Source organism: Mauremys mutica, chromosome 3, assembly GCF_020497125.1.
Source record: "Mauremys mutica isolate MM-2020 ecotype Southern chromosome 3, ASM2049712v1, whole genome shotgun sequence".
Lineage (NCBI taxonomy): Eukaryota > Metazoa > Chordata > Testudines > Geoemydidae > Mauremys > Mauremys mutica.
Genome location: NC_059074.1, coordinates 19080184 through 19107367, shown reverse-complemented (window position 1 = coordinate 19107367; position 27184 = coordinate 19080184). Strand labels below are relative to the sequence as shown.

General features: G+C 49.1%; 1 protein-coding gene across 4 annotated transcripts in view; it reads left to right on the top strand.

The window, feature by feature from the left end:
• LOC123367428 (protein eva-1 homolog C-like) overlaps positions 1 to 20607 on the top strand; it is a 304747-nt gene extending 284140 nt beyond the window's left edge. For all 4 annotated transcript variants that reach the window (XM_045011677.1, XM_045011678.1, XM_045011679.1 and 1 more), the window contains exons 6-8: positions 325 to 489; positions 7865 to 8035; positions 19267 to 20607. In XM_045011677.1, the coding sequence (XP_044867612.1) occupies positions 325 to 489; positions 7865 to 8035; positions 19267 to 19637 (707 nt within the window). In that variant the 3' untranslated portion in view covers positions 19638 to 20607. The remainder of the gene's footprint in view (positions 1 to 324; positions 490 to 7864; positions 8036 to 19266) is intronic.
• The last annotated feature ends 6577 nt before the right edge of the window (positions 20608 to 27184 follow it).

Genomic DNA, 27184 nt, shown 5'->3' with positions numbered 1-27184 from the left:
CTTGAAGAGACTTGTGTTACCTCCTACATCTTTTTTTCCCCACCTCATCTAAATATTTAGACCAATCTAAAGAATTAACAATATTCATTATAAATAAAACGATGTCTTACTAAGTTCACAGTGCCTTGCATTCCGATATTGAATCTGGCTGTCTGGGCATTCATAGCACACTCCTGATGGTGGTAAACGAGCATGTCTTTGGTCTGCTTACAGTATAATTAAATATGAGCTGAGCCTGTAGCATAATGCAATAATTCAGTTTATTACCAGCTGAAATAACCCATCCTAATGATTGTGTTGTTTTTGTTATGCTTTTTCTTGCAGTTCCCAAGAAGCTTCTGCATGAAACCCAGCCAAAGCCAACCAACTACCAAGGAATTCAGCAACCACATTTTCCACAGCAGCCAAGAGTGTACGATCCGAATATTATAGGGGACGGCGTGTTCTTTCCTGATGTCTCGCCGTCCATTCTAGAGCGTGTTCTGCCAGGTAACTAAGTCTGAAACAATATTTACAGAAACCTGACAGCAGTGATTACAATGATGAGTTCCCATTAATGGACACTAAATACCAGAATCCGTACTCGGGCATTTGTTCAGTTCATAGGCCCCACCATTTCGGAGCAGTGGGAGAAATACAGTTTTGTCATTGCACAACTACTTCATAACTTTGTGGCTTATGAGTTCTCTGTACCGTTCCAGCAGTGAAGTACAGTAAGTGTCTGTCAGCACAGTACAATGATTACCACACAGCTTTAGAGAATGATCCTCCTCCACTGAAGTCAGCGGCAAAGCTCACACTGGCTTTAGTGAGATTAAGGCTATGCTTTTATTCTGTGTAACATCTTTCATAAAACTCTATCCCAAAATGCTTTGCAGCCTTAACTGATATAATTGCAAGGAAGAAAAAAGGCCAGAGAAAGTCAGAGGCAACAGGTTTGAAATGGGATGCACACATTGCAAAGATAAGGGTAGGTTGTTGTTCCAAAGACTGGGAGCTGCAAAGGAGAAGGCTCTTATACCATCAGTGGTGACATAGAGAAGGCCAGCGACAGGCAAGGCACAGGGGAAGACAATGTCCCTGAGGTAGGCACGGGGGAATGGGGGTGACTTTTAGCCAGATCCTGGAGTGAATGGCGAGCCAGTGGAGATGGATGATGACAGTGTACAGTGGTGGATGGCCCTTCCATGATATGCTTTAGTTGCAATAGAATAGATCTCCTTTCCTCCTGCATAACCTCTGTAGTTTTTTTCCCCCCTTACTGGCTGATTGTATGATCCTACAGATTAGAAAACCAGTTCTGTGGCTTTATGGTGCTTGTTGCTGGAGTGTAGAGCGCTCAGACAACCATTCATTTAGGAACTTGTTTGACTGCACTAAGGCTCCACTGGAGAAAACAAAGAGCGAAACTCCTTTTACAGTTCAAAGTAGAGAAGTTCTTCTTCACTCTGCCTCCTAGAAAACACACCTATTGTGCAGGGTTTCCACAGGACAGCTAGAGCCCAGCAGGTCTCTGTCTGTCTCCCCCTGGGCCTTGCCTCATTGATCTAGTACACCGCACAGCCTACGGGGAAGCCCCAAGAGGGGGTGTGATTTGAAATCTTTGTCCTGCTGAGATCCAGAGAGGCTCGTCCCCATTAGGGAGCTTTCTGAAAACACTGGGGAATCTATGATGTGGGAGGGGCTGTAGCGGGAAGGAAAAGCAGGAGAGAAGGAAACGAGGGCTTGTTGAGGTCACCATGGTAAAGGAGAGGAGCCATGGTAAACTTGCAATGCTGCCCCGCATATAAATGGCATGGCAATATCAGAAGGTGGGTCTTGAGTCAGTATTGCTGGCCTGCACTCACTTATCTGCTCCCTAAGGAAGCTTAATTGACACATCTTCTGTTTTCCATGGGACAGCCCCAATTTTGACATAAAAGAGTTCTCAATTATTGCCTGGGATATTGTGACTTCATATCATGGCGTTGCATCATGGAATGATGATGCCATGTGGCCACAGGGAAACACCACCCTGTGGCAATGCAGTTACTTTGCCCAAGAGGACGAAGACTAAAAGGTGGCAGGCCTCCCCATTAGCCTTCCACCATGTACGCTGACACTGTTATGGCTTCTGAGCTTTTGGGATGCTCTGGGTGCAGGGAGTGGGATGTTTCCCTTTTGGAAATGAGTGGACCATATGCACAGGATTAATCAATTATCTCTTCTTCTCCATTTACATTATGCACAATTGCTGCAGAGTGTACATAGGGGCAGAGATGGCTATTAATCAGCAGTAAAGTCCTGTCATCACTATAACTTGTACCACTCTAACCAGATTACTGGCATGCTTATTTGTAAGCAGAGAGTCCATCCACATGTTGACCCTCATCTTGGTCATCATTGGATAATGACCCTCGAGAGCTAGTGTATGACCCTGTACAGCTTGAACAGCATCCCCTAGCTGGGAGCAGTATCAGAGTCACATGCTCTGTGGGTTGGACACGGGTGGGGGGAGAGAGAACGCACACTAAGTAGGGGGCACATCCATGCATCGCAGTGTTAAGACTCAGTAACAGCCAACAGTGTTTTGCCTTTGCCGTACACCTGCCAGTGGTGCCCTGATCACTGTGTGAGAGCCTCTGCTATAGACTGGCACATGCTGCTGCTGTGTTTTAAAAGAAAACCTGACAGAACAGAGCACGCAAGGGAGTAAGCCATCAAAGCCTCGTTCACTGTTTCTTTGCGAGAATCCCCTTTGTCTTTTAAATCCCTCCATAAAACCTACCTCTGCTCTGATTCCTGCAGCTCGCTGCCCTCTGGCATTGGCGAGGCAAATGGTGAGCTGAGACGTCCATTTTTCTGCTAAACTCGCTTCATTTTATTACCTCATCCTCCCACCAGCTGCCACCCCATTGGTCAGTTTTCTCTGTCTTTTGACACCTGAATTGTAAACGCTCTGGGGCAAGGATTGCCTTCTTCATTAGTTGTTTGCACAGCACCCGGAACAATGGGGCCCTGATCCTTGACTGGGGTTCCTAGATGCTACTGTAATAGAAATAATATTAAGAAATAATTAAAGTTATTTAGGGGGAGTCAAATTTTCCCATATCTCCTCCATTCAGTTCCCTGAGGGTAGCTAGTTTGGCAAGTCACAATCCCTTTAGAAACATCCCCTTTAAAGCATGAGGCAACTGGCCTGCCAAACACTGTAAAATACCAGAGCCACAACCTGGGCTCCTTTTACATTTCCTTCTCCGACATATTCAGCTCCCCTTTAATTCCCCAAATATGTGGCACTTCCAGTTACTACTTTTCCTGCCATGTCAGCAATTTGGGGCTGGGAATGGCATTTTGAAGGCTCTACATTACAAGAGTTACTGGGTTAGGGCCCAAATACCCTTCACAACTGCTCAGACCTTGGGCTGAGGACAACTGACACGACAATAATAATAATTAAACTCCTGTAGAGCTTGTTATCTGTGATTGTCAAAGTCCCTTATAAAAGTTATCACAATATCTCATCAAGATAGGTGTCATTGCCATTTTACAGCTAGGGAAACTGAGGCACGGAATGATAAAGAACACTGCATCCAAATGTGGGGGCCCAACGTTAGGCACCTAGATAAATGGCCTGGATTTTGGAGGTACTGAGCACCCATTGCTTCCTTTGGTTTCACTTTAGGAGTTTAGTGGAGAAAATCAAGGCATTTATTAAGGTGCTGAACTATGGATTTAGGGGGAGATTTTCAAAAACGCCCTTCGTGCCATTGACTTTCCTATTGAAAATGTCGGCCTTTACCCCTCTGTGTCTTAGGCCTGGTCTACACTAGGAGTTTATGTCGAATTTAGCAGCGTTAATTCGACTTAACCGTGCACCCGTCCACACCAGGAAGCTAATTAGTTCGACCTAGAGGGCTCTTTAGTTCAAATTCTGTACTCCTCCCCGACGAGGGGAGTAGCGCTAAATTCGACATGGCTATGTCGAATTAGGCTATGTGTGGACGGAAATCGACCTTAGTAGCTCCGGGAGCTATCCCACAGTGCACCACTCTGTTGACGCTCTGGACAGCAGTCCGAGCTTGGATGTTCTGACCAGCCACACAGGAAATGCCCAGGGAAAATTTGACATGCTCCGGCGCCTTGTGGATGTTCTGCAGGACTGCAGGCAGGAGGACAGAGCCCCCCTGCACTGTATCTGCAACCGCCCTCCCCCGCCACAAAGTCCCAAACCCCCCTCACCCAAAGTAACAAGAAGGAGGGGCGACAGGGGCCGTGAAAACTGTCACTGCACCCCTGCAGAGTGCACAAATACAAGAAGGCTCTCATTCCCTAAATGTTGAGAAGTCCTTCCCTTCCTGGCTCACCGAAGCCCCAATCCCAGTTTCATCCCCTAACTGTGTAGTTGATTATTAAAAGTAGTTTGCTGTTAATTACTATTTCCGTCAAGTTTTTCTACAGAAGACTGTCTGTGAAGGGGGGGCGGGGAGAAGGGGGTTGTTAATTGCATAGGACAGTCACCTTTACCAGGGTACAGACACGGAGGCAGGATCAACAGCAGGTCACACACACAGTGCAGTCAGTAGGCACCCTGGTCGGTCTGGGAGGTGTTTTCCATGTTCTGTGTGGGTGGGGGGTACGTGACTTTGTGGCATGGGAGGGCGGTTACAGAACTTATGCAGCGGTCCTTGTCCGAACCACAGAGCCACGCAGCAGGGGAATCTGTAACCCTCCTCCCCCGCCACAAGGTCACGTAGCCCCCGCACACAGAGTCCCGAAAAGGAGGGATGGCAGGCTCCGTTGAAACAACCAGTCCGGCACTGCAGACCGCTCTAGGAGCAGGAGCCTATCATTCCTCGAGTGTAGAAGCGGTGTTAACATCACTGCACACCCTACCCACCACAGTCTGCATCCCTGTTTCAACCCTTTAACACGAATTCATTAATAAAGAAAACATTGTTAATTAACAATGTTCCATTAACTTTATTTTTAAACGTGTGTTGGAAGGGGGGAAACGTGGTGAACGGGGTATGTAACCGCACAAGAAAGTCAACAGTAACTGAAGCAGGGGCAGGTTCAGCTTCTCTGTAAAGAAACTGAACAGTCACAGGTTACCCTGCTCCCTGAGGAACCTAAGCCTCCCGGATGCACAGCGCTTCCCGCTGGGCTCTTCTAATTGCACGGCTGTCTGGCTGAGCGTAATCAGCAGCCAGGCGATTTGCTTCAACCTCCCATCCCGCCATAAAGGTCTCCCCCTTGCTCTCACAGAGATTGTGGAGCACACAGCAAGGTGCAATAACAATGGGGATATTGGTTTCGCTGAGATCCGAGTGAGTCAGTAAGCTCCTCCATCTCCCCTTGAGACATCCGAAAGCACGTTGAATGATGACACTTACCCAAGACCACCCTTGACACATTTTTCCCCCCAGCATGCATTGTGGGGAAATCCCAGAATTCAAATGGGCAGCGGGGACTGCGGGAACTGTGGGATAGCTTCCCACAGTGCAGCGCTTCCAATGTCGACGCTTGCCCCATTAGTGTGGACTCACAAAGTCGAATTAGTGTCCTTAGTGTGGACACACAAATTCGACTTTGTAAGGTCGATTCCACAAATTCGAATTAATATTAAAACGAACTAATCTGGTAGTGTAGACATACCCTTAGTTTGTTCATCTGTAAAGCTGACTTTCAGTGGGACCAGTGCTCCTGAATCTGAGGTGCTTTTGAAAATTTCCCCTTTGGTGCGTCTCTTCAGGCATCCATGTTTGAAAAATTTTGCTTAAACGACTTGCTTAAGGTCACAGTCATTCAGTGGCAGAGTTGGAAACAGAACCCAAGTTTCCCCATGGCCAGTCCCCCACTCTAACAGCTAGACATCACCACAGCATCCAGCTCTAAGCAGTGAGGTTATTTGACCACTGTATTTGGCACTGGCGTGGCCGCTGCTCGAATACTGTGTCCAGATCTGGTGCCCACAATTCAAGAAGGGTGTTGATAAATTGGAGAAGGTTCAGAGAAGAGCCAAGAGAATGATTAAAGGATTAGCAAACCTGCCTTGTAAGGAGAGAGGCAAGGAGCTCAATCTATTTAGCATGAGAAAGAGAAGATTATTAAGACAGGAAATAAGGCTTACATTTTTAACAGTGAATCCACGTCTACACTACCTGCTGGATCGGCGGGTAGCAATCGATCTATCGGGGATCGATTTATCACATCTTGTCTAGACGCGATAAATCGATCCCCGAATTGACGCCCGTACTCCACCTCAGCAGGAGGAGTAAGCGGAGTCAATGGAAGAGCCGCGGCGGTCGACTTGCCGCCGTGAGGATGGCCAGGTAAGTCGAACTAAGATACTTCGACTTCAGCTACGCTATTCAGGTAGCTGAAGTAGCATATCTTAGCTCAATCCCCTCCACCCCCCAGTGTCGACCAGCCCTGAGAGTAATTAACCATTGGAACAATTTCCCAAGGATCGTGGTGGGTTCTTCATTGTTGACAATTTTTAAATCAAGATGGGATGTTTTCTCTAAAAAATCTGCTCTAGGAGTTATTTTGGGGAGGTTCTGTGGCCTGTGTTATACAGAGTGTCAGACTAGATGAGCACAATGGTCCCTTCTGGCCTTGGACTTGATGAATCTCTGAAGCCACACTAATAGGATGCAGCACCACACAGGCATTTATCCACCTGAGCCATCACCCCTGCCGACATTTTAAATTAACTTATTTCCCCCTCACTCCCAAATCTTTGTCGCTGACCTCGGGGGCCACACAGCTTCCAGGCATGTACAGTGTGAAATGAACAATGTAACCGTTCACCTTGGGTGTGAGCTGTGCAAATGCAAACACAGAGAGACAGTGAACAAACGTGGACTTTCATGCGCTGCAGGCTGGAGTTGAAAGTGACTTTGCTCCCGCCGCAGTAATGGTATTTCATGCACCAGAATTGTCAGTTTCTTGAATTTAATACTAGCAGATAAGTGGAAGCCAGATGCAATTGCCAGCTACTGTGCACTGTTTGTTTGCAGCCTGTACCGGATACACAGGGACAGGAGTCTTAAAAGGTTTAACAGCCCTAGGATTTTGCACACGTATAGGTGGATGATGGAGCTCTCTCTATGGGCTGACTTTTTAATGTGTTTGAAACAATTCGTATTTTGCCATTGGTTGTGGTGTCTGCAGACAGATCAAGGTACAGCCAGTTCTTAGCAGTGATCTGATAAGGTCTGAAAGGGTCTCTTTCAGCCTTCTGGAATTAGCTGCCTTCTCAGCTCCAGTCTTCAACAAATAAAATCAAATCATTAACCCATGTTTCCTCACCTCTCTGAAGGGGAAATTATGTCTCAGTGAAACACAATGAGAGCATGCTTCTGAAGGAAGTCATAAATGCAGGCAAAGATCCGCCCTTCCCTTAATAAGGCTGGAGGGAAAGCAGTGCTGCTTGCCAGGTGTAGATCACTCTAGAATTACAGAGAGATGCAAGCGTAGTGTTGCCGACCCTGTCTGTGTCTTCCAAGCCCATGTGCTGAGTTACTACACGTTTAGTGAAACCCAGCATTGATAAAGGCTCTTTGATTTACAAAAAAGAAAAGCAACCTGATTATATATTTGCTGTAAAGCATCTGGGTGTGTCTAACGGGGGATGTGAAAGAAAAGTATAATGGGGAGAGGAGATGCTGCCTGGTAGCCAACAGAGAAACTGCCTTGAATCCACCGTGTGCACTCAGCTGAAGCTAACCACAAAGGTCCAGCTGCCTAACTGCGGCAGATTTGGGTGGCATTTCCAGTGACTGGCTCCAGATTTCGGAATGCAGAGGCAGGTTCAATTGCTTTAAGGCAGGGCAGGGCAGCACTGAAACTGACGTGCCTGTTCCCTCACTCAAAACAGAGAAGAAGAAAGGGAGGTCGGCTACCTTTTACCCGCTAGACAACACCCCCTTGCTGCTTCCCGTGGATGAGACACAGCGGCCAGTGGATAACAGCAGCATGGAGCCCGTGGGCGTTAGCACAGAGATGGCCTTGCTCAGCAACATCCTAGCAGCGTATTCCTTTATCACAGGTAGGTCTCTCACCTGCTTCTTCTCTGGGCTGCTGTGATGTCTTTTAAGACCCTCAGTGGGGCTGCCCCAGTGTAAGTGAGGGCAGAATCTGCCCCTTTGTATTTCTCTCAGAGGTTCATTTTCCCATTTGTCTCTCAGCAGGTTTTCCCTTGAAAGACCCGATCGGTGTAGCTCTAGAGAGGGGTTGACTGTATATAACAGGCTGTATTGTGCTCTGCCTTCACTTGGACTTGCTCTCAGCTGAAGTTAAATACAATGTAACCTTAGATGCAGTATTATTTCTAATGTGCCTTTTTCCTTGAGATCAAAGGCTGGCTCATTAAGAAGGCAAGCTTGTCCTGTAATTTGGAAAATGAGCGGCACTTAGATCATTACCCTGCTTAAGAGAATTTGGCTTATCTTCAGTGGAAGTGTGAAGATGAAGTTTCTGCTTAGTGTAATTAGATATTTAAATCTAATTTAGGGAAAGATTTCCTCCGATCACAGCTTAGCTTTCATCCACACTTTTTCTTGTCATGGGTCTTTCATAGAACCCAGAAGCTTTCTTCCATTTACATTTATTTTAAAGAGTCACTCTTGTCATGAAGCTCATCAGCCAGAGTCACTGCTTGGGGGCAGCCGGAGTGTGGGCCCCTCATAGCAGAAACCTGCTAGAATCAGAGGCACAGTAGTGCAAGCTGTCCACGGCTCCTGTCTGTATCAGAGAGACCAGCGCTGGTTGGTGCTACCCGCAAAGTGGGTGGAGCCAGCGCCACAAAGCGTGGGGTCAGGTTGGCCAGGAGATGTTCTGATTCACCACTTTCCTTAGGCCGGCTTCTGCTGGGGGAGAGGGGCTCCTCTGGAATGACAGTTGGAATTGCAAAACTATTGTCCGTAGACATGAGCCCCTTCCCCCCAGCGTAACAGAGACAGGGCATGCAGTTTGTTGGCCCTTCATCGGGCAGGATTGAATCTCAACCCTTGGTTTTTTTTAAAAAATGCATACCTGTCTTGCTAACAACGTAATGCCCAATTTTACAAAGACACATGCATGTGCGTAACTTTGCATGTGGTGAATAATCCCATTGACTGCAATGAGGCGAAGCCAAGGGAAGCGCGGGGATAAATCTTGCAGAATCGGGGCCGAAATGATTAAAATACAAACAATTTTGAGCTTTCTTTTTTTCACGGCACAAAGCTCCGGTCACTTTTATTTCCCCTCGGTGCCATTCTCTGGTTCTCATGCACTAGCACAAGGCTGTTGTGTTTTGCTTCTCAGCACAAGGTTTGGCATTCTAGTTTTGGCAAATGTACGTAGATTCAGGAGAACGTTTCTGTGTATAGTTATTTTTGTAACACTTCAAAAAAACCACCCTTGGTGTTAAGTGCACAGTTCTGTTCCTGCCCGCCCCCCCCACATCCATCTGATGGCAGCATCGTGCTCTGACTTTTCAGGGTCCCTTTAAAGCAGAGATTCTTAATGTAGAAATAAATGTCCTTCATAAATTAATGAATATTACATGGTTCATAGATATGGACACCTGCACTGAAAGAACTGCAAAGTGCTGCTGTAAATGCATCCTCTATCTAAGCAATCTATCTATCTGTTGCTCCCATCATCGTGGGATCTGAGAACCTCAACATCTTTAACATATTCGATCCTCACATCACCCCTGTGAGACAGGGAAATGCTACTATCCTCATTTTAAAGGTGGGGAACTCAGGACAGAGACACTAAAGCCCAGATCTTCAAAAGGTATTTAGGCCTCTAGCTTCCATTGATTTCAACTTTAGATACACTGTAAACCAGGGGTGGGCAAACTACAGCCCGTGGGTCGCATCTGGCCCGCCAGCTGGTTTAATCCATCCCTTGCGCTCCCGCTGGGGAGCAGGGTCAGGGACCCCTCTGCGTGGCTCCCGGAAGCAGTGACGTGTCCCCTCTCCGGCTCCTACGCATGGGGCAATGAGAAGGCTCCACTCCACATGCTGCCCCCACCCCAAGCGCCACCCCCGCAACTCCCATTGGTCAGGAACCATGACCAATGGGAGCTGCAGGGGCGGCGCCTGCAGATGGGGCAGTGTGCAGCAGAGCCGCCTGGCCACACCTCCGCATAGGAGTGACATGCCACTGCTTCCGGGAGCTGCTTGAGGGAAGTGTCACCCAGGGCCTCCACACCTGAGCCATCCCTTGGCGCTCCAACCCCCTGCCTCAGCTCTGATCTCCCTCCCACCCTCTGAACCCCTCAATCCCAGCCCAGAGCACCCTTCTGCACCCAAACCACTCATCCCCAGCTCCACTCCAGAGCCTGCACCCCCAGCCAGAGTCCCGACGCTCTCCCATGCCCCAACCCTCTGCCCCAGCCCTGATCCCCCGCCTGCCCTCCAAACGCCTTGGTCCCAGCCCAGAGCACCTTCCTGCACCCTCAGCCCCATCCCAGAGCCCACACCCCCAGACGGAGCCCTCCCCCACCCCCCGCACTCTACCCTCCCTGCCCCAGCCCGGATCCCCCTCCTGCACCCTGAACTCCTCATTTCTGGCCCCACCCTGGAGCCCGCACTCCCAGACAGAGCCCTCACCCCCTGCTGCACCCTAACCCCAATTTTGTGAGCATTCATGGCCCACCATACAATTTCCATACCCAGAAGTGGCCCTCGGGCCAAAAAGTTTGCCCACCCCTCTTCTAAACCCAAACCTGTGAATGCTGGATCTTAGTCTGCCCAGAAAAGTATCCAGCATATCTTTGTGCAACTAAGGCTCCATCCCCACTGGAGTGCTACCCATATTGAGGGGACTGGTTTAGCCTTTCTGCTAATGTGGATTTAATACAGTTTAACAGGTCAAATAGACATAGTTAGAAATATAATGGTAACATAATAAAGGTTTACAGTTCCGTGGTGCCTCCCATTAAAAGCCCTGAAAGTATTTTACAAGCATTAATTAATTGTCAATAGAGATGCACTCAAGGCACAAACTCGGGCCCTGAATCTGAATCCTTCTTCCACCAGCCTCCCTGCCCCCATTTCTGGCATTTTTGGATTTGGGGGTTAGTGGATTATGAGAGAAATCAGACATGAAATTTGGTCTGAGATCTAAAGTTTGCCAAAGTTGTAGCTCAAATCTAGGAATTTGGCCGGGAGACGTCTCTAATCCTCACCCCTTCCCCGTAAAGCAGGTTATTATTGATATTGTCATTTTATAGTTGGGGAAAAGTTAAAGTGACTCACGCAAGGACTTACAGTGAGCCAGGGAGAACTGGGACTATGCTAAAAGCACCATGGACTGTGTTTCCTTTTTCCACAGTAGAGCTCTGGCCTGTATTTTTCTTGTGGGACACAATCTCTTTTGAGCTGGGATTCTTCTAGATTTAGGGCTGTTCTGTGCTGGTGAACTGGTTGTGCCAGCAGTAAAGACACAAGGGCTAGAGGTGACAATTTTTTAAAAAAAAAGGGGGCCTGTCCTGCAAGGTGATGTGCACCCTCAGTCCCCACTGAAGTCTATGGGAGTTGTGGGCCCTCCGTGTTTCACTGCACCATGCTGCTGCACACCTGTCTGTCGGGCCTCCAAGCAACAGACAAAACCAGGGCTGATGCGTCATTTCCTGACTACAGCTGCCTCCCGTCTCAGCTTGAGGAAAGCCATTCAGAAGCTGACTATACTGACCAGTGCAAGCATTTCCAGACCAACTCCATGGGAAGTGGGTGGACAGCTGCAGATGGAGAGACTGCAAACACCTGCCACTAGCACCTGTTGGCATTTACTGTGTCGTGCAGCAGGTGGGAAGGTTAGATGCAAATGCAAAGGGACGTGTCCTGGCCACCCCCTGTATCTTTTTGGCTGAAGTCTGTGTGTAAAGATGCAACGTTCCTATTAATGGCAGAGGGGTGCAAAAAGCCAGTATAGGATAGCAGGACCCAGACCCACTTGTGGGAGTGTTTGCTTTCTTTATCAATCTGCTCATGGCACTCCAAGCGGTTAGTCAGGGCCCTTTAGCATTCCAGCCACAAAGGAATTTGTGTTTGTTTGTTTCATGCAACCCCACAGAACTTTTAAAGGAATATTTCTATAGAAATGTGCAAAGGGGACAAATGGGGGGCGGGCACCCTAACTCCCCCTAAACAGCGACATGCTGCCAATGTGGTAACAAGCGACTCCCCAAAACCAATCCTGGGGAGCTCAGACCAACTTCCCTCTGAAACTGCTGGTGCCAGAAGTTAGACAGGGGGCTCCCTGCGAGTCCCCTCCATTACATCACTGTCCTAACATGGGGAGTCCAACTGGCTGCTGTACCTTAGAAGAGATGCAGCGAGCGACGTTCATGAGAAACTCCTCCTCCCCCTGAGCTCTCTGAGGGCCTGATGCCATCACAGGAAATCAGATGCAGTATTGCACAGATTAATTTTTATTTATTAAAACGACAAGAAGAAAATAAAGCACGATAATAGCAATAACAACCTTGGCCTGGGCCATTTCCTGGAGAATTAATGACCGTCTGGGCTGATGCTCCCAGCTGATCGTTAGCCCATAGGAAATAGCCTCAATAATTGTTGTTTACTTGGTTTCTTTTAAAAAAAATGTGTTTCTAATTTTGGCGGGTGTGGAGCCTGTAGAAAACTGTGTGCATTCCGTACACAGGGAGAGGGGAGGCACGTGCCTTTTGGCTACATACATTAAAAGAAGTGATTTAGCAGTCTTCAATCAACGACCTTTTCAGCTGCATGCCCAGCCCAGAAAGAGAGTCACCATAGAGGGGGAGAGTTAATCACTGCTAAGGAGATTGCATGGTGCTCCAGGATGGGTCTTAATTACCGTAGAGGGGAAAAATGTATCTCACGGATGTCATCTGAAACCGAGGGAGGAATCTCTTACAGTGGATAATCCTGTCAACCTGGACTTCTTCACACCAAGGGGCATATGGAACAAGCTACCAAATGGATATTGATACCCACCCTACGCACGATCTATACTGAGGGGAAGGATACTAGCCTGGCTCTTAAGAGATCTGAGTTCAATTCCCTGCTCTGCTCATGACTTCCTCTGTGACCTTGGGAAAATCATGTCAGCCTGAATGCTCAAAAGGAATTAGCTGCCTACATGCCAGTTTTGGCTCCACTGCAATGCACAAAACTCCTGCTGAAACCCTGCTTACGTTTTTAGGGAAGAAGTTCCCTGGGCACCTCTGTTTCTGTCTCTGCTGCCTCTCTCCGGGTGTCGGGGCACCTATCTCCTGCCTAAGCCCCAGAGCAATTCACAAACCAGGGAAGACATGTGTTCATCCAATCTGGTAGGGATGCTTAGAAGCTGCCTAGTGGATCGGGTCCCAGGGGAAATCTGGGTTGGGGGGGGCCCATCTTTTTTATAACTTTGAGCCCCATGGTTAGAGCACTTACCCGGGAGGTGGGAGATCCTGTCTCAATTCCCCTCTCTCTGCCCAAAGGGGAGAAGGGATCTGAACAGAAGTGTCCACCACTCACGCGTGTGCGTGTCTTAAACACAGGCCAGCAGGACAGTCTGATGTAGGGCTCCCTCAAGCTCCCCTTTCACTGTGGATAAATAATGAAATCTATTGGATTAGAGGGACCAGATCCCAGGTGGGGTGCCCTAACCACTGGCTCAGTCTTGTGTTCTTGCCCAATGACTATTTAAGTATTACTCCACAGTGGAATAGGAATAAGGACTTAGGTGCGTAACGTGCATTCAGGACCCAATGCCTCAGTTCCTCAACAGTCAACTAGGGTTAATAGCACGTCCCTACCTCACCAGGGTGTTGTGAGGATAAATACATTAAAGATTTTGAAGTGCTCAGTTACTACAGCAGTGGGGGCTATCTAAGAGCCAGAAGTAGATTGTAATGAGAAAAGTAGAATCTATTTTATTTAATTTTTAATGGGATTTTAGTGTATGTGCTGGATTGACAATCCAGGAGACAGAAATCCACTATTTAGCCACATGGCAACAACAGTCTTGCCAGCATGGTTCAACTCTGCTCTGGAAGGACTGAGGGAGAGAGAGTGGATTAGTTTCTGATAGGGTCACCAACTTTCTAATTGCACAAAACCAAACACCCTTGCCCCGCCCCTTCTCTGGGGCCCCGCCCCCACTCACTCCAGCCCCTATCTCTCCGTTGCTCGCTCTCCCCCACCCTCACTCACTTTCACTGGGCTTGGGCAGGGGGTTGGGATGTGGGAGGGGGTGAGGGCTCTGGGTTGGGGCCAGAAAGGAGGGGTTCAGGGTGTGGGATGGGGCTCAGGGGGTTGGGGTGTGGGAATGGATGTGGGTTCCAGGCGGCAGTATGGCTGCAGGAGGGGGCTCAGGGCTGGGGCAGGGGGCTCGGGGTGTGGGCTCCAGCTGGGTGGCGTTTACCTCAGGCAGCTCCCCGTTGGCGGCACAGTGGGGCTAAGGCAGGCTCCCTGCCTGCTCTGGCTCTGTGCTGCTCCCAGAAGCTCCCAGAAGCGGCCGCCATGTCTGGCCTCTAGGCGAAGGCGCAGCCAGGCGGCTCTATGCCGTGCACACTGCACACATCCACAGGCGCCACTGTTCCCAGCCAATGGGAGCTGCGGAGCTGGCGCTTGAGGCGGGAGCAGCGCGCAGAGGTTCCCTGATTGCACCTGAGCCTAGGGGCTGCAGGGACATGCCAGCCACTTCCGGGGACCTGTGCAGAGCCAGGGCAGGCAGGGAGCCTGTCTTAGCCCTGCTGCACCGCCGACCAGACTTTTAACAGCCCAGTCAGAAGTGCTGACGGGAGCCGCCAGGGTCCCTTTTTCACCGGGCATTCCAGTCAAAAACCGGACACCTGGCAACCCTAGTCTCTGAGGCAACATTTTTCAAAAGGGCCCTATGTGACTTGGGAGCCGAAATCCCACTGAATTTCACTCAGCCTTGGTCTACGTTAGGAACTTATGGGCGGTATCAGTACGAAAATCCACACCTCTAAGGGACATCGTTATACTGAGCTAACCCCCAGTGTGGACAGTGCTATGTTGACGGGAGGGCTTCTCCCATCCACTTAGCTACCGCCTCTTGGGGAGGTGGATTACCTACGCCAAGGGGAGAAGCTCTTCCATCAGTGTAGGTTGCATCTTCATTAAGTGCGACAGTGGCGCAGCTGTGCTGCTGCAGCGCGGCAAGTGTAGACAAGCCCTGTGTCCCTTGAGGTCTCGCTCCCTAAAGGTAGTTAGATGCCTAACTGCCCCTGAAACCAGTTGGAACTCAGCACCTGAATGCCTTGGAGGAGCTGGGTCTCAGGCACTCTGGAGCTGTTTCCCTATGCATACGGTCCTTGTAGCCTGGCGACAGATGTGCCAATTAGTGCCCAGTCTGATATTGTGCTTTGTCATCTGCCTACTGGAATCTGGACTGACACTACCAAGTCCTTTCACTAAACAGCCAACAGCTGCTTACAGCACTCAGGCAGTGTGAACCTGAACTGTGCAGCGACCTTCTCCTGACCTGGCCCCAACTGCTTCCTGCCCTTCCTGCCTGCCTCTGCAAACATTCCCCCTCCTTCCCCCTGTTGTAGGGGGAGCCCTTAAAGGGACAATGCCCCTTTTCTTCCAGCCAGTGGGTCAGAGGACCCCCCCTCCCCCACAATATGGAATGTTGCAGTGAGCACATTTATTTTTAAATGCGTAGTTAGAGTTTGAAGTCCATCCCCCTCCCCACACTCACACCCTGAAAACTGCTCTGAAAAAAGCCCCGTACGCTTAACAGACTGCAAGTGCCCAGGTGTGGCCGTTCTCAGGGCAACAGCTGTGATTCTGTATTCAATAAGGGGAATTCTGCTTGACGAAAGACCGCAAAATATGGCCCTCAGTTAAGATTGTCAAGGATTGATGCGTATTGTTCAATTTGTAAAGCAAGTCACCCATGTCTAATGTCCTGAATAGGGCAGTTTCCTATTAGTTCTAACACCCCCCCACACCCACACCCCACACCTCTCAGTGGGGTACTGGTTCATGACCTACTGACACTCCTGGGTGTTACCACCATACAAATAATACTACTACTAATATTTTCAAAAATGACTAGTGATTTGAGGTACTTTCATGTTCGACTGCCAAACCTGAAATGCCTTAAAAGAGGCCAGAGTTTCCGAAAGGCTGAAAACACACCCTCTGAAAGTTAACCCCCCTTTAAGGTGTCTCATGTTGGCCACCAAAAAATGGAGGCGCCCCAAATTACTAGTCACGTTTCAAAATCCAGAATCTTGGCCATCGATGATTTAGCTGTTTCAGAACTATGTTGTTGGCCTAACTTGCTGTGCAAAAAAGCCCGTGCTTTGGGAGGATGGTTGCTGTATGACTGGGTTGGCCATATAAACTGATAAATGCCAGGTCTGCAGGGCTACAGTTCAATGAAGGAGTCTAGTTTGTGTCCAGCATTTAAGAATGCTGATGGCGTAACTAATACAGCTCATGAATACCAGCAGAGCGCAAAGATTCAATTACTGCATTGGTACTGAATGAAGGACTATCTGTTTAGAGTTGTGTGTAGTGTATGAAAAATTACTGGCTAACAAGCAATCTAATTTCAGTTCTCTCATTAGCTGCCCATGGTTGCTAGAACAGTAGAGAGTGAGGGTGGAAGAAAGAAGGAAACTGGCAAAAGGAAAAGAGAAAAAATGTTTTCAGTCCATTCCAGGCTCCACACACTGCTTTTTAGGAATTGTGGCAAAAGAGTGAGCTATGGAACTGGTGATGCAACATGTATATTTTTTTTAAAATGAGCCTGTATGTGTATGTGAATTTAGTGCTCCTACAGGCGAGGTTCGTCTAATCATATTAGCCAGGCACAGATTAGGCAAACCGTAAGCAAGTTCTGCTAGTGCAAATCAGCCCGGCTAACCCCTTCTCTTCCAGTCCTCGGAGCCCTCCGTGTGTTCACTTGAAAATAAAATTTAGGGGTGAAGTTAATTTCTGCACAAAATAACAACCCACCTGGATCCTGCAATCCAAAAGGCAATTTCAAGGGAATATGGGAAGGGATGGAGCAGTTTACTCAGGGATGTTCAAGCCAATGGGTGTTAGGCACCAAACTCCCTTGGGCCCCTTTGAAAATCCCCGTCCTAAAGAATCTCTAATCTTGTCCTGTTTTTGTTTATTTGTATAGTGCCAGCAGCAGGGTCAGGTGCTTTGTAGGTAGGGATGAAGACGAAGGGTGACACCCTGGCTCCATTTAAGTCAATAGCAGTTTTCCTAGGATTTCACCCAAGCTCTCTGCAATCTAAATAGAGACCTGACAAACAAAGCAGGGTGCCAGAGCGGCAACAGACAGCAGTGCAACTGAACAGTGAGACTCAGCACCCATTTTGTCAGTTCCATGGATTGAAATATCTTTGTTCTCGTGTCTCTGTTTCAGTAAGTTAGAACCCCCTGGGCAGAGGTCGGGTTCATGAGCCTCCTTAGAGAAATGTGGTGTTAAGAAAGGGCTTGAACAAGGAGGGAGTGAAGCAGATGGACTGGATCAAGCAGCGGGGCCCAGGTAGATGGGGCAGCATGAAAGAAGGCCCAGAGATAGGACAGGAGGAGGCACAAAGTGGGCAGTTGGTCTGATAGCTTGTGCAGAGTGAAGGGGGTCGGGGGTGGGGTGAGTAGAAACAGAAGCAGAGGAGTGGCCCCCGAATGCATAGGGCCTTGAAGGCAAAGACGAGGAATTTAAATCGGATCCAGACAGCGAGGAGGTGAAGCTGATGGAGGCATCTGAAGAGGGCCTGAGCTAAGGTTTTTATTGCAGCGGGGAATGTATTGCAAAGCTTCATGCTGAATAAAGGGCAGTATGCCAACCGCATTACATCAAACACTGTATCAAGTTCCTGGTTGGGATTCTTCCCACTACCGCTTGCTGTAGCTGTGCCATGGGCATCGTCGGGTATTGGCCTTCGCAGTGACCTTTAACCTCATTCAAACCCAGATTCACAGTCCGATGCTATGGAACATTTAAAAATATGCTCTGTTGTTTAATTTGAGGCCCCATATTTTAAGGGAGTATTAGATGCAATGGATTTGAGATTATTACGTTGAGATCAAGACTGAAATTGGCTGTATTATTTGAATTTACATATGGGGTGTGCCCCACCCCCATTATACACTTCAGGACTGATTCAGCCACATAAACACCTCCAATAATACCCCAGCTTTTACACACTAGAAATCTCCTCAAAGTGATTTTGGGGATGTTTCCTGCTTGCCTGTTGAAAACTCCACTTGAAGGAAACCAGACCTAGAGAACCCAGTTCTGCTCTCATTTCTAAGGGTGTAAGGGGACCCAGTGAAGGCAGTGTTGGCCTGAAGGGGACAGACATCTTCCAGAGCCTGAAGGCCTGATTCTCAGCTTGTGTAAAATGTCACAACTCCACCACTGACTTCAATGGAGCTGCTCCAGATCTGAGGATCTGGCCCTAAAGTTTGATTCCCATGCAGGGTTCCAACTTGAATTAACAGGATTGAATTTGGCTCTAGCTATTTTGCCTAGTTCATCTTCATCCTTTGTTGGATCAACGGCTTTGTTGCTATAACACGTAAATGGAAATCACGTGTAATTATCATAATTACATGTCTAAAAAATCCAATGCCTAAGCAATACAAAAATAAAATGACAGTTTAAAATACAATATGGATCCTTCAAAGTCTCATGATATCATCTCAGAAACGTTTTTTCTGCGGAATCTGTCAAGTTAATGCCCTGGCTCCATGTATTTTGGGGTATCGTCGGCAGTACATTTTTGTGGTCTGGGCATAAAGCCAACACGTTTGCCTTAGATGAACAAATGAATGCTATGAATAGATCATTTCCCACTTTCTTGTTGCAAGGCTTGCCATTTCAGCTGTGCAAAGGTGCAGACAGAAGCATTAGAGCTTTATCATCATCTTTATTCCTTGGCCAATAATGTAGGGGGCAGAAAGGTGCACTCAGTCACTGCTGACTGTGCAGCTTGCTGGCTTCACGATCTCACTCACGTGGGCAGTGGAGTTAGCATTTAATCTGGTGGGCTGCTCCTTTAAAATATTGGATGGCTTTAGGACATAAGTAGCTCATGGTGTGTATGCATTAAATGCCTCAAGCACATGTTCTACCACTGGATCCCATTGACTCCATTGGGGTGATGGGGTGGAAGCTTTGGAAGTACCATCATGAAACCAGGAGAAGATCTGAGCCTCCAAAGAAACTTGTTCTGTTTGAACTTGTGCAGCTGCCCCATGTGACCAAGTTATTTTATGCCTTGTCCTCTGAGAATCATTTCTTTTCTCCTTGCAGAAAATCCTGAGCGTGCCGCTCTGTATTTCGTCTCTGGGGTATGCATCGGACTCATCTTGACTCTGTTGGCCTTGGTGCTGAAGGTGTCCTGCCGAACTGACTGCAAGCAATCCCCGGGGAAAAAGCCGCCTCGGGAGCCGGAGAGCGACAGCGACAGCAGTGACAGCGAGGACGATTCGGACACCACTTCGGACCTGTCGGCCCGCAGGCACCGCAGGTTCGAAAGGACTTTGAACATGAACGTCTTCACTTCGGCCGAGGAGCTGGAGAGGGCTCAGAGGCTGGAAGAGCGGGAGCGCATCATCCGGGAGATATGGATGAATGGGCAGCCAGACATTCCAGGGACCAGAAGCCTGAACCGCTATTACTAAGTGTTGGGAAATCCCACAGGCCGGTACTGCAGCCTAGGTCTTCCTGGGCCTGCTAAAGAGGAGAGAGAGGAAAGGAATGTTACATGGCGTCTCCCCTTTTCCTTTCAGAAGGGCTAACTGGAGCAGCGTGGATGGACAGCAATAAAGCTCTCACCTTCCCCCTTTCCCTGACATATTGCTACCGACACCAGGAAATCACCCCCCAGTATTTTCTCTCTGGAATCAGTCCGGTTACAGCAGAGGTGGATGCCAGCTTCTCTTCTTGGTGTATTTCAACCGTGGGTGAGAGGCACGCAAGTAAAGCCCTCCCCCAGATCTTGGAAGCTGAACACGCTGCGGTACAAATGCTGCTCTCATGCTTGCCAGGGAAACCATCAGTGTTCTGCTTTCCCCAAAGATTTCAGGAGAATCGAAAGCAAACGGAGACTCTGTGTCCGCTAAAGGAAAGATAACATAGGGAGGGAGGGCTGGGGAGGCACAAGCGCGTGATGAGTGACTGGCTTGTGACTTTATGAGATGTGGGGATTCTTATGCAATTAAGTCATCTTGGTGCTTGGACATTCAACAGTGTGTCCTGTTATTTAAGATGGTGTTTTAATCTGCTTTTCAATGGCAGCATTTTTTTTTTTACTGACACCTCAGGGATAAAATCCTTTTTTTTTTAGTATGTTTCCCCATCTCCTTCCCCACAAACCAACCTGCTCCCAGCAGTGAAATTATGGTATTATAGGAGACGTGTCAGTGATCCGTGAAATGTTAAACAGCCTCAAAGAGGTTGAAAGGGGTTTTGTTTGTTTTGAATTGATATATATATATATATATATTTGAAGAGGCTGCACAGCAATGTGCCTTATTCTTTTTTATTGTTAAACTACAGGTTTCCATGGATAGTGATGCACAATGTTTTATATATTTTATTAAAAAAAAAGAAAAGAAAAGGTTTGTATTTACAAGAGGAAAATGGGGATGAAATGGGCCAAATACGCCAGCAGGGTGGGAAATAAATGCGAAATAAACTCGGCTTTGTTTATATCTATTTTAAGTTGCATCCTTGCTTTTGGCTCATGCTTCGCTGCAGTGAGATACTTTGGAAGAACAACAAGCTTTTGCAGCCACTCGAAGCTGACGCAAGTGTCTAAGGCAGTGGTGGGCAACTGCGGGCCATGGGTTGCCCACCACTGGTCTAAGGGTGCGTCTACACTGCAAGAGAAGGTGTGTTCTTAACTCAGGTTAGTCAACGCAGGTTAAAAAAGCAGTGAAGATACAGCAACTTGGCTTTCAACTTGAGTTTACACATACACACCTCTCTACCTGAGGTGGCACCAAGCATAGTGCTTGGCTGGCTAGTTCTTGCTCACATGCTCAGGGTCTAACTGATCATAATATGTGGGGTCAGGAAGGAATTTTCCTCCTGGTTAGATTGACCTTGACTTTGAGGGAGGAGGTTGATTTCGTCTTCAGTGTGTGGGTGGGGATCGCTGCCTGGGTATATGTCAATCATTTCCCTGCCATTGCAGGGCTACACCTCAGTCCCTCCTATTCTCTGCCTGTGACACTTCATAGCCTAATCTCTTTTGAGTCGCAATATTTGGTTTAACTTTGGTGGTGGGTTTAGTGTGTTGATGCTGGGTGATGATGGTGGCCTGTGATATACAGACGGCCAGACTACATGATCAGGTGGTCCACTCTGGCCTCAAACTCTATGACATACCCTAAATAGCCGTTAAATCCTATCCATGCCTAGGGCTCCTCTTACACCCTTATGCACCCTTTTCCATTGTTCTCTGAGCACATCAACCTGTTTCAGTGGTGCCTGCTTCCATGAACAGCTGCTCTATGAATCAGTTCTATAAAGGCTTGTTCCAAAGCTCCTTGAAGTCAGTGGAGCGACTTCCATTGATTTCAAGGTGTTTTGAATGTAGCCCAACGTCCCAAGCCTCGCCGGGTACTTGAGAGTGACAGATGCCAGTGTTAAATTAATAAAAACACTTGAGAAACTTTAAAAAAACCCAAACCCTTAATACTCACTAGCACATTTTAGTGCTTCATGTATAATATGTGCTAGCTTTTATTAGCTGGGTCATAACTCTGCAATGAATACATTAACTCAGGTTCTTACTCTGGTGTTGGTCCTAACTCCCCCGTCCTGTCCACACACACAGCCCTTTCACACCATCTGGGTTCTGCTTGGGTTCTGCTTCCACTTGGGCTGGTAGCCTGCCCACTTTGCAGTGAGAATGCAGACTGAGGGCAGGTCCATACTCACCGCGCGGGTCGACGCGGTGAGTTCGACTTCTCGGAGTTCGAACTATTGCGTCTAATCAAGACGCGATAGTTCGAACTCCCCGCGCGCTCCGGTCGACTCCGGAACTCCACCACCGCGAACGGCGGTGGCGGAGTCGACCTTGGAGCCGCGGAGTTCGACCCCGCCGCGTCTGGACGGGTAAGTCAGTCGAACTAGGGTACTTTGAGTTCAGCTAAGCTATTCGCGTAGCTGAACTAGCGTACCCTAGTTCGACCCCCCCCTTAGTGTAGACCAGGCCTGAGTCACTCAGGTGCTGATAGTTTGCCAAGGCCTTCCCATAGTTGCCCCAGAAGGTCAGACAAGTTCTTCTTCGAATGCTTGTTCATGTCCATTCCAATCGGTAGCTGGAAGATTTTTTTCCCCTAGCAGCATCCGTTGAGTTGACCTGGGCGCCCCTGGAGTGGCACCTTTATGGCGCTCAATATAGAGCCCTGCCGACCCGCCACCCCCTCAGTTCCTTCTTACTGCCAGTGATGGTTAGCTGGAACATCCTGTAGCCTTTGCTTAGCAAGCGCTTTCAGCTCCATTATCGTACATAGTTCTTAGTTAGTGTGGTATAGTTAGTTTAGAGTTAGTTGGGGGTTCCCCTCTTCTGACTCCCTGGAACCAGGATATGCTGCGGTCTCTGGGGTTTAAAACCTGTGAGGTCTGCGCTAAGCGCATGCTAAAGACTGACCCCCACGCTTCTTGTTTAAGGGGAAGGTCACCCAAAGGACTGGTGTAGGATCCGCCGCAAGTTCCGTCCCAGAACTATTAAAGAAAGGAAACAGCGGTTTACGGTTCTCCTAATGGGTGCAGCTCTTTGCCCCCACTCAGACCAGTGGTCTGGGGACCCCGCACCAGCATGTCCTCACTGGCGTGGAGTGCACCGGCACTGTCATCCCGGGAACCAGTGCCGAGAAAGGACTCCTCCCGAGATGCTTGGCACCAACATGGCTCCTCCCGCGGCCAACTGGCAGCCAGGCACTGGTTTCAGTTGCTGGAGCATCAGAAGATAAAGAAGCCAGAGAGAGATCATTCTCCCGCAGCCAAATCTAAGGAGCCAACGACTGTGAGAGTCCAGTTGGGCCACAGCACTAGGTCTCCTGGCAGGGCCGCGTTGACTCCTGCCCAAGCAAGCCAGTTGAGTCTGGGCCCACCGTGCTTTCCAGACCCTACTGGCCAGCAACTGCCGCTCGCCTCAACGCCAGGCTTTTGAGGTGGCTCAAGACTTGCTGTGTCTCACGGCGCCGTTCTCGTGGCAGCTCCGGCCCCATCTGCACCACCGCAGCCCCAGGTGCGATCAAGAGGGAGGCCGGTGATGATGTTCTGGTGCTCTCCTTCTCCACAGCACCCTCTGGAACCAGCATCTCAGAGAGAGAACCCAGTCGGTCCCCAAGCTCCCGACACTCAGTGCCCTGAAGCACGGTTCCTCCGTGGTCTTTTTTTTCGGAGACCTCGGAGTCAGACTTCTACCGCTCCGATAAGAGCAGGAGCAAGTGTGCACGTATTGTGTGCCATGGAGGAGCGACTCCAGGGGGGTCCCAGGCAAACCCGACGGATGCTGCGATGGGAAAAATCTTCCGGCTCCTGTGCACACGCACGCACACACACCTGATGGGAATGGACATGAACAACACATCTCGAAGAACTACCATTATGAGAAGGTGAGTAACTGTTTTTTTCTCCCACAATTCACTGGGAAAGAATCAGAGAGTGGCTTAGCTTGCAATGTAGCTACACACCCGGGCTAGGCTAACCGGGATGCTAATCACCCAAGTTAACTCTGCAGTGAAGACATACCGTAAGGGGCTGGTGCTCATGCATCACTTAAGAGCTTTCAACTATTCCACTCTGTGTTTGTTCCAAAGTGCTGATAAAGGAAATGGTGATGAAAAGCACTGAGCACCCTTAGCCCCCCCTGAAGTCACTGGGAGTTGAGGACACACAGACCCTCCCAGAAGGCACTTGGTATATTGCAGGATTGGGCCCAAGTTTGCAGGGATTTACCTTTCATGCTAGACCACTCTCACCTGAATGCATCCAACAGCCTTTCTGGGATTAATGTCTTTGCCTGTGAGGTCTGAACCAGCTGGAGGTCTAAGCAGCCACGTGACATTCCTTTAGCTGATTGAAAATAGGTTAAAGCTGGGCTGACCACATCTGCCCTCTCACAGCAACTGCACAATAAGAACCAAGCTGAGCAACTGCAGCTGGTCTCACACGTGACTGCAAGCAACAGGAGGCTGGACTGGCCGGCCATGGGTCTGAACAGCCATTGCAGATACAAGAGCAAAAATATGTCACTCGTTATAGGCAAAGTAGGCAGCTGTCTTGGTGGCAGATTTCTGAGGGCTGGTCTACACTACCGCTAATGTCAATCTAATGTATGTCACTCAGGGGTGAAAAAGACCCCCCCCCCGAGCGACAGAAGTTACAGCGACCTAAGCGCTGTCCACCCCGGGAGACGCTCTCCTGCCGACACAGCTTCCGCCTCTCGCAGAGAGGGAGGAGTTATGCCGCTGGGAGAGCGCTCGCTCATCGGCACACAGCGCCTTCCCCAGACGCTGTGGTGTAGATTTGCCCTTAGAGAAGCCACTTAAATGTGACCCAGCTGCTCCGCCATCAGACCAGCAGGGAAGGGGCTTCGCTGGTATGTCAGCCAGTGGCTAAAGAGGGAGCCTGGGCCCCGTGCTCGCCCACCATTGCGTCCCTGCTGAGTTCAGTGTGCTGCCTTCTTCCTCATAGGAACAAAGGGGTGGGGGAAGAGCCATTGTCCCCTTTTTTTAAATGGGGGAGGGCCATGCCCCCACTTTAAGAATCTTTCCTAGCAAAGGCTTCTGTTCTTAAAGGGACATGCACCTGAATATGGCTGTGGTCATAGAAAAGGCAATGCCTGTTTGGTTGTATCCTCTTTCCCAAGTGATCCCTCCAACATGTCCCCGCCCTGCACTGCCCTCTCCCAATGTGTACATCCCAGACAACGCACCAGGGGTGTTCGCGAAGGCGTGTTCTGCCACAGACATCCTGTGTGGCCTTGCACAAGACATATAGGGCCAAGTGGTTAGGTGCTTAAAGATGCAGCTCGGTGACTCGTGTGATCTTAAAAAGGGCTTAAGTGCTTAACTTCCAAACACAGTTAGATGCTTTTGACACTCCCAACAGGTCTCTAGCTGCATCCTTAGGGGCCTATATACCTTTAAAAATCTGGCCCAGAGCCTCAAAGGTATTAGGCACCTAACACCCCTGAAATCAAGGCTGCCTGAATACCTTTGAGGATCGGGGCCGGTGCCTCAGTTGCCCAGCTGTAAAATGGGGATACAAGCACTTCCCTACCTCGCAGGGGTGCTGGGAGGATAAATACATTGCAGACTGTGAAGTGCACAGCTACTGTGGTGCTGGGGGGGGGGGCTCATAAACACTGTGTCTGAATATGGCACCCCATTTAATAGTTCAGTATTTTAGGACACAGTGTGTACCTGTCACCAACTCATCTGAGAGCTTCTTGCTCCTTGGCATAGTAACAGTTCAATGAGGGGTCCCTAACTGAAACCAGTGGAGCAGTGGAGCCTTTTCATAAATGTGAATGCTGGCTTTACCAGCACAGGTCCAGAGCTCAACGTGATCACCAAATACGGAAATTAGGGGCTAGATTTAAAACTAGGTATGGTGACACTAAGCAGCACAGTGCCTAACTTTTAGATCCTTTGAAAATCACTGGGAATCACAAAGGCACCTAGGCTCCTGAGTGGGGAGAGATAAGGGTCAGAATGGGATTCACAAAAGCCAGCATGCTATGCGACTCCATGCCTAAGCTAGTCAGAGGGAGATGCCAAGCCAAACACCTCGCTCTGAGAGGCAGAAGTCCTAGCTGCATGGAGGCACCTCTCTGAACTTGGGAGTCTCAGCTGCAAACCCTGTCTTGGAGTTAGGCACCTACGCTGGAGCTACAAGAAGCTGCAGGGGAAGGTCCGGTGGTTGGGGTACTCACCTGGGATAGGGGAGACACCCAGTTCAATTCCTCCTGCCCCTGAGGGACAGAAGGCTTTTAACCAGGGCTCTGCCACCTGTCAGGCATCTGCTGTAATGGCTGGGCTCTAAGATGGTCTGATGTAGGGCTCCCTCACTCTCTCCTGTCGAAACTGTTCCACTCTAGATAAATAGTTTTAAAAAGCCCTGGAGGAGGGGGCGTGGATCTTAGGTCTTCCACTCCCCATTCTTGCACTCACCCGCCGGCTACTGAGTCATTCTCATGCTTGTGCTTTCTCATGTGCTCTCTGGCCCAATGATGCTTTCATAATTTATCCACAGTGCAACAGGCGAGAGTGAAGGAGGCCCACATTGGAATAGCCCATGGCCCTGTAGCCAAGTTAGGCAGAGGGAACACCCATCTTCCCCCTGGTATGTGCATTGCCCTGGGGCTTAGGCATCTGGACTCCAAGAATGGAGCAGCAGCGTGCATGCTCAGAGGCAGAAACATAGGCACCTAGGGGAATTTTACTGCAAAAATGTAACTGTGGAGCAAGTTTAGGCACTTGAAATGTTCAGCAGCAGCTGAGCGGGAGTTTTGTGAATCCCAGAAGGGCCTGATTCTGGGATTTAAGTGCCTAAAGTAACTAAGTCCTTTTGTGACACTAGCCCTACATGTTAGAGCTAGCAAACTACTAGTCACACCAGAAGTCAAACTGAAGTCCAGTCTATTAGCCTGCCATCATTCACGTGTCTGGCAAGACTACAAACATAGGCATGGGAACGATGGGTGCAGAGGTGCGGGGGGTGCTGCAGCATCCCCAGGGGCTCCACTCCTGGCACCTGCATGCAGGGGTCTATGCCACCCCACCTGTGGTCCAGCCTCGGTTCCCTTACCCCTGTCTGTATCACCCCCCTGGAGCCATGACCTACGCCTGGCCTCAGCTCTGGGGGGTGGGGCAGGGGGCGTGATGAGATAAAGGGGGGCAGGAGGTAAAAAGTTTTGGGATGAGTCAACAGTGTGATGCTGTTGCAAAAAAAGCAAACGTGATTCTGGGCTGCATGAACAGGTGTGTTGTGAGCAAGACACGAGAAGTCATTCTTCCGCTCTACTCTGTGCTGGTCAGGCCTCAACTGGAGTAGTGTGTCCAGTTCTGGGCACCGCAATCCAAGAAAGATGTGGAGAAATTGGAGAGGGTCCAGAGAAGAGCAACAAGAATGATTACAGGTCTTGAGAACATGACCTACGAAGGAAGGCTGAACGAACTGGGTTTGTTTAGTTTGGAAAAGAGAA